This window comes from Euphorbia lathyris, chromosome 3 (assembly GCF_963576675.1).
Source record: "Euphorbia lathyris chromosome 3, ddEupLath1.1, whole genome shotgun sequence".
Taxonomy (NCBI): domain Eukaryota; kingdom Viridiplantae; phylum Streptophyta; class Magnoliopsida; order Malpighiales; family Euphorbiaceae; genus Euphorbia; species Euphorbia lathyris.
In genome coordinates, this window is record NC_088912.1 from 79080068 (window position 1) to 79094814 (window position 14747).

At 35.6% G+C, this 14747-nt stretch overlaps 1 protein-coding gene across 3 annotated transcripts; it reads left to right on the forward strand.

Moving 5' to 3' along the window:
* The first annotated feature begins 2450 nt into the window (after positions 1-2450).
* On the forward strand, positions 2451-12265 carry LOC136222892 (protein PAF1 homolog). 3 transcript variants are annotated; one of them, XR_010685701.1, is made up of 13 exons: positions 2451-3879; positions 5743-5811; positions 6674-6781; positions 6897-7083; positions 7165-7241; positions 7370-7489; positions 10210-10315; positions 10618-10704; positions 10824-10892; positions 10977-11048; positions 11160-11303; positions 11383-11642; positions 11935-12265. XR_010685701.1 is itself a non-coding variant. In XM_066010581.1 (12 exons), exons 1-12 carry the CDS (start codon positions 3011-3013, stop codon positions 11539-11541), a joined length of 2067 nt encoding a protein of 688 aa, XP_065866653.1. In that variant the 5' UTR covers positions 2451-3010; the 3' UTR covers positions 11542-11923. The 3 variants fall into 3 exon arrangements, 1 of the variants encoding a protein (XP_065866653.1); XR_010685700.1 differs by having other exon boundaries at positions 12010-12265; XM_066010581.1 differs by lacking the exon at positions 11935-12265 and having other exon boundaries at positions 11383-11923.
* The last annotated feature ends 2482 nt before the right edge of the window (positions 12266-14747 follow it).

Below are 14747 nucleotides of genomic sequence, written 5' to 3' on the forward strand. Positions count from 1 at the left end.
TTTACATAAATTAGAAATCTTAGTTTATTAATTTATAACTCATATTTGAAAAAAAACGAAAACATATTGAATATACTTCTATTCTTGTTAGAAAATGGCAAATAATAATAATAATAATATAAAAAACAGTCGCAATATTTAAAATGATGAATGCAAAGATTAATAAGTCATATCCATGGATCTGGTATCTCTGTTTTTAAAGCTAACTCTGATTGGTTAATTTTTCGGGTAGTTGGGTGAAGACTCGGTAAAAAGGGATAAAATCACGGTTCAAGCAGAAAAATAAAATCTGGCCTATTAACTTGAATGATTTCACATACATTAGAAATTTTAGCTTTAATTTTTAACTCATATGATTTCACATAAATTAGAGATTTTAGTTTATTAATTTATAACTCATATTTGAAAAAAAAAACGAAAACATATTGAATATACTTGTATTCTAGTTAGAAAAGGGCAAATAATAATAATATTAGAAAAAACAGCCGCAACATTTAAAAGGATGAATGCTAAGATTAATAAGTCATATCCACGATTTGGAATCTCTGTTTTTAAAACCAACTCTGATCGGTTAATTGTCCAGTTAGTCGGGTGAGGATTCTAGTAAAAAAGGATACGATCAATTCAATAGGAAAGATTTCACGTTTCGAGCATTTTCATGAAAGTAAGATTTTCTAAAACAACATGTCGAAATAAATCCAATGCTCGTGTTTATCTGTCTGCGTTTTTAAACCGTGGTACAAAAACCGCTCTTTTTGCTCGCCATGGATAACCCCACAATGGGACCTCAATTAGACCACACGAGATGATAGTAGTACGAAAACCCTTTAGAAACCATTCACAGTGAGGAATTAAACCTTTTTTTTTCTTCATGCGAGAAATCGTTGAAATCTCCTGCCACGATCCAAGAAAGTGTCGAACCCTTTAATAAACCATTCAGGGTGAATCTCCATATCATTGAATCCTTTTAAGAAACACTTTAAGAAACTATTCATCGAATTATACCTTTTTTGTCTTCATCTCATTGAAATCCCCTATCACGTCTTAAGGAAGTGTCGAAGTTCCTACAATATTTGTCAACATATATCAATAAGTTTTCCGATGATGACGCTCCAGACAATCATAAAAAAACCGGTGAGTCTCCAATTTCCAAACACTTGTTAATAATCTCTACATCTACATGATTATTTGAGAACGATAGTAACGAACATCAATCAACATTTTTCCAGAACACACCTCCACTATATCAAATACAATCCGCCGAAAAACAACCTTCAAACTTGATTTTATTATAGATAAATTCAATACGGAAGGAAATGGTAAGGGAAATGAGAGGTTTCATTCACTTTGTTGGTATTTGTTTTATTAATTCAGTCATTATCTTTACCACTTTTTAGTTTTGGGTTTACCCCTAACTCCTATAATCGCATTCCCTAACCCCCTCAAGGTTTTCTATTCCATTTCCTCTCCCCTACTAACTTTAACTTCTACATTCCTTATAAAATTATACTTTATTATCTATTTTAATTTTTAAATTTTATTTTGATCCATATATTTGTTTATTTTTATTTTTTTTTATCATTTGATTAATTTTACATTTGATCCTTGTACTTATATATTTTTAAATTTGTTTCTCAAAAAATATTTTTGACTAAATTTTACTTTTTGATTTTTATTTTGATCTTTATACTTATTTATTTATACCTTTTTTATCCCTACATTAATTTCACTTTTAATCCATGTACTTATTTAGTTTTACTTTTTTACTCTAAAAAATAATTTTGACCAAATTTTTTTATTTATCATGTTATTCAGTTTTAATATTTATTTTTAATTATTTTAAAGTAATTATTTTTTAAAATAGAATGTTTATACATTTTCTTTGATTAATTTTATTTCAGTTTCTTCAATTTCATCATATTTTGATTTTAATGGTTACCTTAATTGATTTTAATTTTTATATTTTATTAATAGAAACATATGTATTCTTACCAAAAAAAAAAAAATAGAAACATATGTATACATAGAAATTGTTGTTAAACCATTTGTGAAACTGGAACAAACAGATAAAGAAATTCAGGGTCATTCTATTCATTTCCTTTTGTTTCCTTTTCTGAATTCTATTTCGTTACCCTTGTGCGAACCAAACGTTCATTCACATGATATTAATTTATAACTCGTATTTGAATGAAGAGAAACTCTACTATGGTCTTGATCCATTGTACTTTACAATTATGTATTTACTTTCTTTATATCAATCATCTCCCAATAAAGTAATATGATTATTTTTTTCATTGATTGGATCCATTATACTCGGTCCACCTTAGAAATTCTCCCTAATGAATGAATATACTTCTATTCTAGCTAGAAAAGGGATAATAATAATAATAATAATAATAATAATAATAATAATAATAATAATAATATAAAAAAACAGCCGCAAGGCAGGGGGGAAAAGAGTCGGAGTTACTGAAATTTTGTAAATATTGAACGGAGATTTACCTGGTTGCGGCCGATATTTTCCGAAAAGTTCCTGAAATCCCACCAAATCCAGGTCTAGTCTGATCAATTAAAACTTGTAATCTGCAGAAAAATTACCAAAGCCCTCGTAGTTTCTCTATAATCAGTTCCTTCTCCCTCCTTTAAAATACGTGTATAGATAGATTCATGCTATCCAATTAGGTATCGGAAACCTGATTTATTGCCCTAGATTTCTGCAGGTGTTGGGTAAGGATTGGGGGGTGAGTTTTGTATCTTCTAGGTTTTATTCCTTCTGCATTTTTATAGTCGGGTTCTATCAGTTAGCGACTAAGCGGCTAGTAAAATTTCAGTCTTCATTGTTCTTTTAGGTTCCAGCTATTTAGTTTTGCAAAATCAAGAGTTGGCCATAGAAAAAATCTGTTATTAGCTCTGTTCGATTTGTTTCCTGAATTGGGCGGTGGGTGTCTTTGATTCGGAATTAAAGACTGGATATTTGAACTTGAGCTTTAGGCGTTTGCTTTGATTTAGCATGGCCTCCTACCGGCCGTTTCATCCACAGCCCGCATTCCCTCCACCACCTCCGCCGCAACAGCAGCAGCAGCAGAGGCCTAATCAATACTCTCAAATGGCTCCTCCACCAACTGCTTCTTCCTCTACATTTCCTCAAAATTATTCCCAAATCCCCAATCAGCAGAATTTCCCTCAACATTATCCTCCTCAGCGTTCCCAACCACCACCACCGCCGCTGCCTCACCAGCTATATCCGTATCAGCCACCCCCGCCTCCACCACCTCCAGAATCTTCATTCCCCCCTCCACCTCCACCACCTGCACCAGCACAACAGCCCCCGCCTCCTCCTATGTACTACCCTACATCACAGTATTCACAGTATGGTCATCAGCCAATGCCACCGCCACCTCCGCCGCCCCCTTCTTCTCCTCCTGGCTCTTCAATGCCACCTCCGCCACCTCCAAGCTCCCCTCCACCACCTCCACCTAAGGAAAGTGGAGGTGAAAGAGAACATGGTATGTCTAGGGAAAGGAGAGAACATGGGCATTCACAACACAGGGATGCCAGACAAAAGCAGCAGCATAAGCCCCCAGTTGCACCTGCGGGGAAGAAAGTGAATGGGCCTTCAGGGAGAGTTGAGACAGAGGAGGAGAGGAGGTTGAGGAAGAAGAGAGAGTTTGAGAAGCAAAGGCAAGAGGAGAAGCATAGACAGCACGTAAGAGAATCGCAGAATACAATTCTGCAGAAGGCTCAGATGCTATCCTCTCAGAAAGGTCATGGTTCCATTGTTGGGTCACGAATGGGGGATAGGAGGGCAACTCAAATACTTGGTGGGGAAAGGATTGAAAATAGGCTGAAAAAACCAACTACGTTTTTGTGCAAATTGAAGTGAGTGCTTTCGCTTTAATTTTATTTGAACACAACATTCACTAATTCTAAAAGCATGCATTATCAACTCTAAATCATGAAAACTTTATTTTCTTCTGTTTTGTCTTCCCAATATAAACTGTAAATCACGAGCTTTATATTTTGCTTTGTCTTCCTTTTCATTCGATGAAAACAAAATAAGAACTCATTGCAGTAGATACTTTGCTGCCTGCCTTATTGTTCCATGTTGAAGCAGCTGTAGCTATGATTTATCAGTGGCTTTTCGAAACATTCTTGCTACTACTTTATTTCCTGTGGATTTCTAATAATAGCTTGATGCAGTGGCCTTGGGAGATTCGGTTTAGAATGAATTAGCCTTTCATAAGTTTTATCTTTTTCCTTGATATAGGAATTTTTAAGAATATGGACTTAGAGCAGTGCGTCATGTTAGTATATAGGAACTCCTGAACATGGAACTTCTATTGAATTGATTTTCTGTTTGCTTTCTTATTGTTTGTATCGAACAGAACTAAAGCAACTGGAGTAGTATTTACTGCTCCTTATATCCCGTGGTTATGAATGCCAGGTCATTTCTACTAGCAATAGTTATGGTGGGTGTGTGGAATCTTTGCCTTGAATTCCAACTTATTTAACATGAATTGAAAACTTAAGTTAACCAATATTTTTTCTTTTACTATTTGTTTGGCTCTTTCGTGGGAAATTGCGGGCGTGCCAGAGAATTATAGTATTCTCGAACTATGGAATTGAACTAAGTGCGCTTTCTAACTAAGTGCGCTTTCTAACTTCTATGTAACAAACGATTGTAAGAAATAAAGAGACCGAACGTTTCTAAAGGATTCAATTATCAAAACGATACCGACCTTACAGAAAATGATTAAAGAACAAATAAAATAAAGTTGTACTGGGAAAGAGAATGAACTTTGGATCTGAAAATTGAAACTAAGAGAATAACTGAGAAATATAAAAATGCTAAAGTCTAAGGATAATTTGCTAGAGTTTTGCTTGGGTGTGTTGAGTTGTTTTTGTTAAGTTGTTGAGTTTTCATCGTGATTCCTTCCTTTTATAGACGTTGGGGTAACTTCCTGCTTTATTCCACAAGTCACGTTCTCCATATTAAGTAACTGCTCCACTTTAACTTCCACGATCAACGTACACTTTCTGATTGTTCTTGCTTTTTAATTGGCTCACAAAATATACATTAGAAATATTAAATGACCTCATGATCCCCTAGGTTTACCTCAAGTATCCTTTGATATTCACTCTAGGAAGTTGGTTCCCCTGAGTTACACTATAAGAAGTTGGTTTCCCACGAGGTACACTATATGGTTTCCCCTAAAGTACACTCTAGGAAGTTGGTTTCCCTTGGGGTACACTATATGAAGTTGGTTTCCCACGAGGTACACTACATGGTTTCCCCTAAGGTACACTACATGGTTTCCCCGAAAGTACACTCTAGGAAGTTGGTTTCCCTCTGTTCCCCTTGAGGGAAATTGAGGTTCACTCAAGGAAATTCTAAGTGAATGATGTACTAGGAAAACATGAAAAGTTTCCTAAATAGACATTTTAAGAAAAAATTTCCTAAAATGTTCTTTTTAAGAAAAAGTTTCCTAAAAAGAAAAGTGTATCCCATGAAAAGTATAAACCAGGATATGCAACAAGAAAACTTTATTTTTGGTGCAAACACTATTGAATTTTGTTCTTAATTTTGGTTTGCCCCTTTTTAAGTTTTAGTGTCTGTCAATATAATCAATCAAGTGGGTAAGTAATACTTTAGTTATAAATGGTGTTCTTGCATCTATTACAAGTGCTTTGTAGACATGCTTTTGACGCTAACGCTATTGTTTCTTTGTCTTCTTATTGCAGATTCCGAAATGAACTTCCTGATCCAAGTGCACAACCAAAATTTATGAAATTGAGGAGAGATGAAGATCGGTATGTACACCTAGCATTTGGGTTCTCATGCATTCACATGATAGATGCTTGTCAACAATAGAAAAGTTAGTTTCAGATGAATGACTGTAGGTACCTCTGATTAGTGAGGCTGATAATTGATTGCAGTTCATTGATATTCATAAAGAGGAAAAAAATTCTGCAGAATAGAACTTTTGCTTTGGAGGATTAGATACTAAAGTTAAATAATCAAAACTGAACAAGCAGTAGTTTTCATTTCCAAAACAAAGGTGTTGATAAACTGGAAAGTTATATTTACAGCTCTTTGAAAAGGAATTTTAGTTAAATTTATGTTACTTGCATGAGGCATCAACAGGAGGATGTTATTCAAGCATTTATCATTTTAAGATTATTATGATAATTTGTCCTGTAATGTAAACAAGTATGTAGTTGAAAACGTTTGTATTGTGGGGAGCTTCCACACTCATCCAATTTGACTTATACAAGCTAGATAGAGGATGGTTATTTTGTTGGTGCTAATGAATCATTTAGATCCTTAAAGATATAGGACGGCGCAAGTTGATTGATTTGAATTGCCATGAGCATGCTTGATTATGTGCTTTCTTATATTGACAATCCTCAAATTGTTGATGATATGGAAGCTGGTATGCTTTTGGTTTTTAATAAAGTAGGAGTTGCAGACTATCATATAACTTTTAGGTTCTAGTGTGGCTCTCACAGAAATGTGAGTTTGATTTTTAATGAAGTTCATTTTGTATAATTTTAGTTTAGAAATGTTCTGAGCTGAGGGTTTGGTTATCTTTGTTCTTTCGATGTACTCGTATACCATACCCTAGTTCCATTAGAAAATTGTTAATGTTAATCCCAGCGTCTTTGTTTGCAGATTTACGAAATACACAATTACATCATTGGAGAAAAATTACAAACCCCAACTTTTTGTTGAGCCAGATCTTGGGATACCTCTTGACTTGCTTGATCTCAGTGTTTACAAGTATTTTCTCTTCATCTCTATTTTTTTCTGCTTTCTTTCTTCCCCCCTACAATTCAGGTCTTGCTAATCTGTTAAACAAGAGCCCTGATCAGCATTTCTTCTCTCTTCAAACTAGCCCTCCTAAAGTTAAAGTGCCTCTTGATCCTGAAGATGAGGAATTATTGCGTGATGATGATGAGGCGTCTGTTACCCCAGTGAAACGAGAGGGTATAAGAAAGAAAGATCGGCCAACTGATAAAGGTGTTTCTTGGCTGGTCAAAACGCAATATATATCTCCTTTAAGTATGGAATCAACCAAACAGGTAAGCTTTTCTCATGTTGTATTCACTTGGAATTTTTTTTGTAGCTGTGATATAACCAAATACGTTCACATTTTTTTCCAGTCGCTTACTGAAAAACAAGCAAAGGAACTGCGAGATCAGAAAGGAGGCCGTAGCCTTTTGCAGAACCTGAATAATAGGTTTGTGCTATTCGAAACTGTCTGTCTGGAGAAAATGATAGAATAGGAAAAAAGGACGACCACATATATATATATATATATATTTTTTTTTTTTTTTTTTTTTTTGTAATGTCAAATAATATTTGCAGGCAGAGCCAAATCAAAGAAATTGAAGCCTCGTTTGAGGCATGCAAGCTAACTCCTGTCCATGCTACCAAAAAAAATTTAAGGCCTGTTGAGGTTCTGCCACTACTACCTGATTTTGATCGGTATGGATTTCATGCTTTTATATGTGCATCAGCAAAATTATTCTTTCCTGTTATCCTTTAAATGCATTAAGCAAGTTTATTCTAGAATAGATTTTAGATATACATCTGCTAATTTTACTTGCATCTTATGGCTTTTTGTTAACAAAACAAGCTTATTTTATTGCTGGGCACATGATCAAGAAGCATCGGTGCTTATTAGACCCTTATTTGGTTGCGCCAAATCGTATCTTGTCCATCTTGACTATGTTGATCTGGAATCATGCTGGTATTTTTGGGTGGGGAATAGGGACAGTGATCGTAATAGAGAAAGAGTAATTTGGTTCCTTCTAAGAAGATTGGGAGAATAGGCAGGAGAATTTGATTGACAGGAGGAAGATTAGCATGACTCAGTGTGCATCAACACTTAGTCAGTTTTTTCTCTATCTAACATACGGGAGAAAATCTGCTGTCCCCATTTCGGTGTCCCTTTCCATGTCCCTCTCACACAAAGTGGTCCCTTTTAATCATGTGGGTCCCTTTGGCTCATAAAATATATTATTTAATTAAAATGGACCATTTTATGTGAGAGGGACATGGAAGGGGACACCGAAATGGGGACAGCAGATTTTCTCCCCATACATAGTTGCGAAAGGCGAGCCGAGGCGATAAGGGCAAAATATCGCCTTTTGGCGACGCGAGAGGCGAGGTGACCGCCTCTAGGCGACAAAAGAATTAGAAAAACACAAAATATAAAATCATAACTCAAATTGACCAATTTAACTTCTAAACTTGTAAAACACAAAAACTAAATCATTCATGCGTATCTGAGATCGTTTGAGCTCCCTGCCTTGACCTCTTGCACATACTTCCAACAAGAATCCGTTCTTTTTGTAGATTTAGATGTATTAGAATTACTAATAACTAATAATAAACTTAACAAAACTAATAATAAACTTGCACAACACAACAACAACTAATAATAAACTTGTAAAAACTTAACAAAAATTTCATGAAAAATTGAGCAGCATAACATTTAGAACAAGCCATAAAAATTTGGGCAGCATAACACTTAGAACCAAGATAAGTAAGAGAGGAAGAAAAGAAACTAAGAAGATGAAGTAAGAAATAGAAGTTAGAACAGAACAGAGAAGAGAAGAGAGAGAAGTAAAGTTGTCGAAGTATGTACCTTTTAGATCGACGGTGCTGTTGGAGGAGATGAAGTGAAGTTGTCGAAGTGGATGAATTAAGCCCGGAGGAGATGAAGTCTTCGAACTGAGACACAGAGAACCCTTTCTATGGCAGTCGCACAAACCGTTGGATTACAGTTACTTCAATTTTTAACCTAAATTGCACCTGAGACCCAAAGGCGACTGCCTCTCGCCTAGAACCGCCTCTCGCCTGCGGCCGAAAGGTGGTTGCCTTTCGAATTTCGCCCGCCTTCCATTACAGAAGGCGGTGGCTTGATCGCCTGGGTCGCCTTTCGCAACTATGCTATCTAATAAAAAAAGCCCTGTCATTTGAACTGTTGCACGAGTAGAGTAGAGTAGAGTAGAGGCATAGCTAATTGTTCAAGATTATCTCCTTGTTGGCCACATCATGTTGTGGGTTCTAGTCTCTTAATATGGAGATTGCAACTTTTTTGGTATATTTATCTGTTCTGATACAAGCTAGTTATTTTGCATCGAGCCCGCTAACGGGCGCCCCGTGGCGCTAGATAAGAAATATATTTTATTATTTTTTATATAACACGTATTAAATGATTTGCATTGTAATTAGTCAAATTTTATGCATTAAATATGGTTGTAATTGGGTAGTCTATTTAATGGTAATTTAGCTGTCATTTATACCACTTCTTCTTCTTCTTCTTGTCTCTCTCTCTACAAATCTAACGTTTACTTCTCTCTAATATCAGTTCTTTTTTTCTTCTTCTTTAGTTATCATTCAAATTATGCACTTGTGCTCTAAAAGATTAGAAACCCAAGTATTAAAATTAGAGGAAATTAGTGAAGAATTGGAGATTGTGTAAATAATAACCCAAAAATTCGGATCGTGAGTTTCTTCTGCATTATTTGGAGGCTGCACTGGAATTGAAGTATGTAATGAATTTTTCCAAATTCGGATCTTCCCCCATAAATGCAACTATGTTTTCATTGGATGGGAGGACATTCAAATCAAGCATTTTGCTTTCAAAAATTAGAAAATCAAGTATCAAAGAAATAAGTGGGGAATTAATTTAATTAATTTTGGCACAATTTATTAGATATATATTGTATTTATGGTAATTATCCTATATTTATGCTAGCATAAATATAGGATAATTACCATAAATACAATATATATCTAACACAATTATTTAAGCTTTTGTCTTTAATTCATTAATTTATGTCAAACCACTTAATGCATATTATATAAAAAATAATAAAATATATTTCTTATCAAGTGCCCCGGGGGCTTCCGTTAGCTTTTGCCATTTTGCATTGCATAGGAGTCAATAAAAGATGTTCTATAATGGCCTGGTATCTCCTATTTTAAGTTTTTGGGGGCTTGAAGAGCATACTGTTAGTTAGACACATAGGAAACACATTAGCGTTGCTGAGCTTGAAACAGCTTATCCTGGCACTTCCGGGGAGGCATGTCTGATGGTGGTCTATTGAACTGTAGATGTGTAGGATAATGTATTGTATTGCAATGTACATTTTTGTATTAAACTTTGACTGGTGTCAATGATGCTATTGTACCAGGTACGAAGACAAATTTGTCAGTGTAACATTTGATGGTGCTCCTACAGCTGATTCAGGAGCCTACAGAAAGTTGGATGAAATTGTTCGTGATGCCTGTGAATCACGGGTAAGTAAATGAGCACATGTATTGAACAGAAGGGTAAAACAGTAGTATTAAGATTAGGTACCGGCATATTTGAAAAGCTTTGCTTACTGAAGAACAAGAAGTCAGTACACTGTTGTTAAAATGTGATTTGGATGAACAAATGCAGGACCTTAATCCTATGTGTCCAGAAGAAGTAGCCATAGTCAGAAAATTAATTCATTTGTGCACCTTTGCATTAATTGACCTGTATGAGTTATACATTTGACACAAAATAGTCCTTTATTTGAAGACCTATGTGTTGCATCTTTTTGTTTGGTTTACAGGCTGTTATGAAAGCTTGTGTGGCATCAGGCTCAGACCCTTCGAACCCTGAGAAATTTCTGGGATACATGGTCCCCAATCCTGACGAGGTAATTAGATTGATCTAAAATTTTAGATATGATATTTGCTCCTTAGCAAGGTTCTGATACTCAATGCTCTTAAGTTTGATGCATGACCCGGTTTATATATTTGTAACTTAATGTGGCAGCTGCAAAAGGATATGTATGATGAAAGTGAAGATATGTCATATAACTGGATTCGCGAATACAACTGGGATGTAAGTGCCACAAACTTTTTGGTGTTGTCTACCAAGCTAGTGTGAAATTGCTTCATGAAATTTGCTTCCTGATACCTCAAACAGATACGTGGCGATGATGCTAATGACCCAACAAATTTCTTTGTTTCATTTGATGACGAAGCAGCTCGCTATTTGGTGAGAACTTGAACTGCTGATTTGCAGACCCTATTTTTCTGTGTTTCACCATGTGTATGCATTTTATGTTTGGTCCATCCGTTTGACTTTTATTTTCTCACCATGTTGCAGCCGCTTCCTACAAAGATTACTTTAAAAAGGAAGCGAGCCGCAGAGGGAAGATCCGGTGATGACGTTGAACATTTCTCAGCACCATCAAGAGTAACAGTTAGGCGGCGATCGACTGCTGCTGCAAGAGAACTCAAGGATGCAGGGGTATGTTACGAACTTATAATAATATTAATCGGAAATGAACGTTGGATCTTTATGCCTTTGGACATGGTTATGCTTTCAGGGCAGTTCGAGTGGTTTGGGTAATATCCAGAAAACACGAATGGGAGCAGTAGATGATGATGGCAATGGATATAGCAGAATGCATAGAGGCGTTCGAGACAAGGATGTTGACGATGACCATGACCATTCGTCCGGAGCTGAAGATGACTTATCTGAGTGATTAGCAGTAATGCAACAGCTGCAAATGGGAACAAGACCTCCATATTTGCTGACTGGTTGGAAAATTATTTAATCTGGGTGCCTCAGCTCAGCTATATAAATGTGAGGTCTAGAAATGATTATACATGCCAACCATCCACAATATACATGTTCTTTTAAGATTGTAGCTGGTTTTAATAGATAAAGGTTTTTACAATACCATAAAATGCAGAAAGCTTGTAGGTACAAAGGATATTTAGAAAGTTCTGTTTCAGTTTCTTGTAACCAGTTTAAGTTGAACCTAGTTATAATTAAATCTCTTAACTTATTTTTTCCCCCAAAAGAAAAGATCCTTTTCTAGAAAAAATTGTTTCCAATTACATTTAAAAAAATATATATCTTTTTGTTTCTGCAGAGAACATCTGGAATGTAAATTGAGTTAGAATTGTTTGGAAGAATGGGCAAGGAATCTAAAATTTTGTTGTTGCAGATGGAGAGAACGTTTTTTGTCTGCCTGAAGGAGCATTTAATCTCTGTTTGGAAGCAGCAGTTCCAAGTTTATCTATGGATCTCTCTTTTCAATTTCTTCTAATAAGGTTTTCTCTTGGTCCTCCTACTTAGCCATCGTTTAGTGATGTAGTAATGAGTTTTGTATTTAATTCTCATTATATTATATTATTTAGCTGCAATTTTATTTTTTATTTTAAATAAAATCATCGTTACTATAATGTTTTTTTTATATTAAATTTAATGTAATTATCATTTTATCTAAATTTAGATGTAATATCTGTTACCAAATCTAGATATAATATTCAATACATCCAAATTAGATAGATTTTTTTCTTCTTTTTTTCTCAAGTTTCCTTTTTTCTTTCTTAGTTTTGTGGTTCACTGTTTTTTTCTTGGTCAACGTTATTTCTTAATTATTGTTGATGAATTTACGCATTTTGGATGGTTGCTTTGTTTAAAAGATAAGTGATATTGCCTCCACTTTTCGTGACCTCTAGCCATGATTTGCAATCAGTATAGTGTTGGAGTTAAAAACTTTTACTTAGATCTTGCGGGTGAATTTCAAAAATTACAACCCTTTCTTAAGAGCAATGGTACTGTGCAAAAAATTGTGTGACATTCATGCTCAAAATAGCATTGCAAAAAGAAAAATTAGGTATTTTATTGATACATGTCTTACCTTATTGGCCAATGCATCTTCACCATTGAAATTTTAAAATTATACTATGCTTCACAGTATGCTATTAATCAATCATCTATCCACAAAAGTTTTAAAAAATAAGGCACCATACCTAATTTTCTATAACAAACAACCCAATAATTCATCATTTCGTATCTTTGGAAATGAGATTTATCCTTTACCTCGACCATATAATCAACACAAATTTGACTTTCAATCCAAGTTGTGTGTTTACATGGGTCCCTTTAATAATCATTCTAGGGATCTTTGCCTTGATTTTACTAGTGGTCGAGTTTATATCTGCAAGTTTGTTCAGTACAGTGAAGATGTATTTCTAACCTCTTTATCGGCTTCCTCAACATCATCTCCTAGCGTCCCATTGGAAAGCACGTCATCTCAACTACCATTCTTGCTCGACCCGTATCCAGGTAATTCATCAATTCCTAATGTCGCCCCTTTTCCTTCTTTTTCTTCTTCTTCAATCCCTATTACACGTGGTTTCAACCTTGCGTTTTGATACTCCCAACACCCATTCGAATTCTAATAGCACAGACATTGGACACCTAGTTCCGATCTGGTCATCATTTACTAATTTATCATCTATGTCATCACCAATTATGACAAACACTATCTTAGGTCCCACGACTGACACTCCTGCAAATTCCTCAAACTCAAGAGCATCGACTTCCCTTGCTTCTGCTACACCTGAACTGAATACTTAACCCTGTGTTGCCTACTCTTTTGCCTCCTCTCGTGCAAGATGTTATGTTAACTCAGCCTATCCATATCATACATATGGTTGGTTCATTGCCTAATTCAACATCTGAAGCTTTAGCTGCATCAGTTCGCCAACATAACATACAGCTTCATCCCTCCACTTTGAACTCTAGAGGACGTTTTGAGGCTCTTCTAGCCACGCATCTCAATGGAACAGTTGATCCCACATGTTTCAACAAGGCCAACAAACTTCTGGAATGGCGCAAGGCAATATTTGAAGTAATCCAAGCCCTGCTTGATAATGGCACCTAACAGCTAGTTCCCATCCTCAGCATCGGCATGCCATTACTTCTCGTTGTCTATTTCAAACAAAGAAGAAATCTAATGGGACAATTGAGAGACATAAGGCTCGGCTTGTGGCACTCGGATTCACTCAACAATCAAGCATTGACTACAAAGAGACGTTCAATCGTGTAGGTTAAGGCTACACCTATCAGATCAGTATTTGCTATTGTTGCAGCTAATGGATGGTTCATCAATCAACTTAGTGTAGCAAATGCATTTCTCCAAGGAATTTTTCTAAAACCATATTTATGAAACAGCCATCGGGGTTTAAGAAACATGACAAACCATACCATGTTTGTCTACTCAGAAAGAGTTTATATGGGTTACAGCAGCCTCTGCGTGAGTGGTTCACCCATCTTCGGACTTTCTTACTTTCTCTTGGTTTTAGTATGTCGCAAGCTCACAATTCTTTATTCAATATGACTTATATGGATGATCATCACAGGAAATGTCCCTGCTCATATTGTCAGCACCATTGCCTCCATTAAACGGGAATTCTGAATTCGTAATCAGGGCAAGGCATCATATTTTTTGGGTATCGAGATTCGTTATGCGAAGGAAGGTATTCATCCGTCAGGCCAAGTATGTGGCTGACATTGTTGACAGAGTTAAAATGGTTGACTCTAAACTTACATTGACACACATGGCTACTACCCAACACTTTTTAAGGCACTTGGTACTAGTTTGGCGTCTGGTGATGAATACAAAAGCATTATGGGTGAGCTAGAGTATTTGACTATGACCAAACCTGATATTGTATTTGCAGTCAATAAATAATTTGTGTCAATTTCTGCATTGTCCACTAATGAGCATTGGAAGAGTGTTAAGCGAGTTCTCCGCTATATTCAGGGCACCTCAGACTTTGGTATAATTATATCTTATAAACATATTGATCATATTCATTGTTACTCCGCAGTGATTAGGGTGGGTGTCCTGATGATATAAGATTGACCGGTGCATTCTATGTTTACCTTGGC

Coding starts and splice junctions, on each gene's coding strand:
- LOC136222892 (XM_066010581.1), top strand. CDS start 3,011: ATGGCCTCCTACCGGCCGTTTCATCCACAGCCCGCATTCCCTCCACCA. Junction 6,782..6,896: donor CTTGATCTCAGTGTTTACAA/GTATTTTCTCTT, acceptor TCTTCAAACTAG/CCCTCCTAAAGTTAAAGTGC. Junction 11,304..11,382: donor GAGAACTCAAGGATGCAGGG/GTATGTTACGAA, acceptor TTATGCTTTCAG/GGCAGTTCGAGTGGTTTGGG.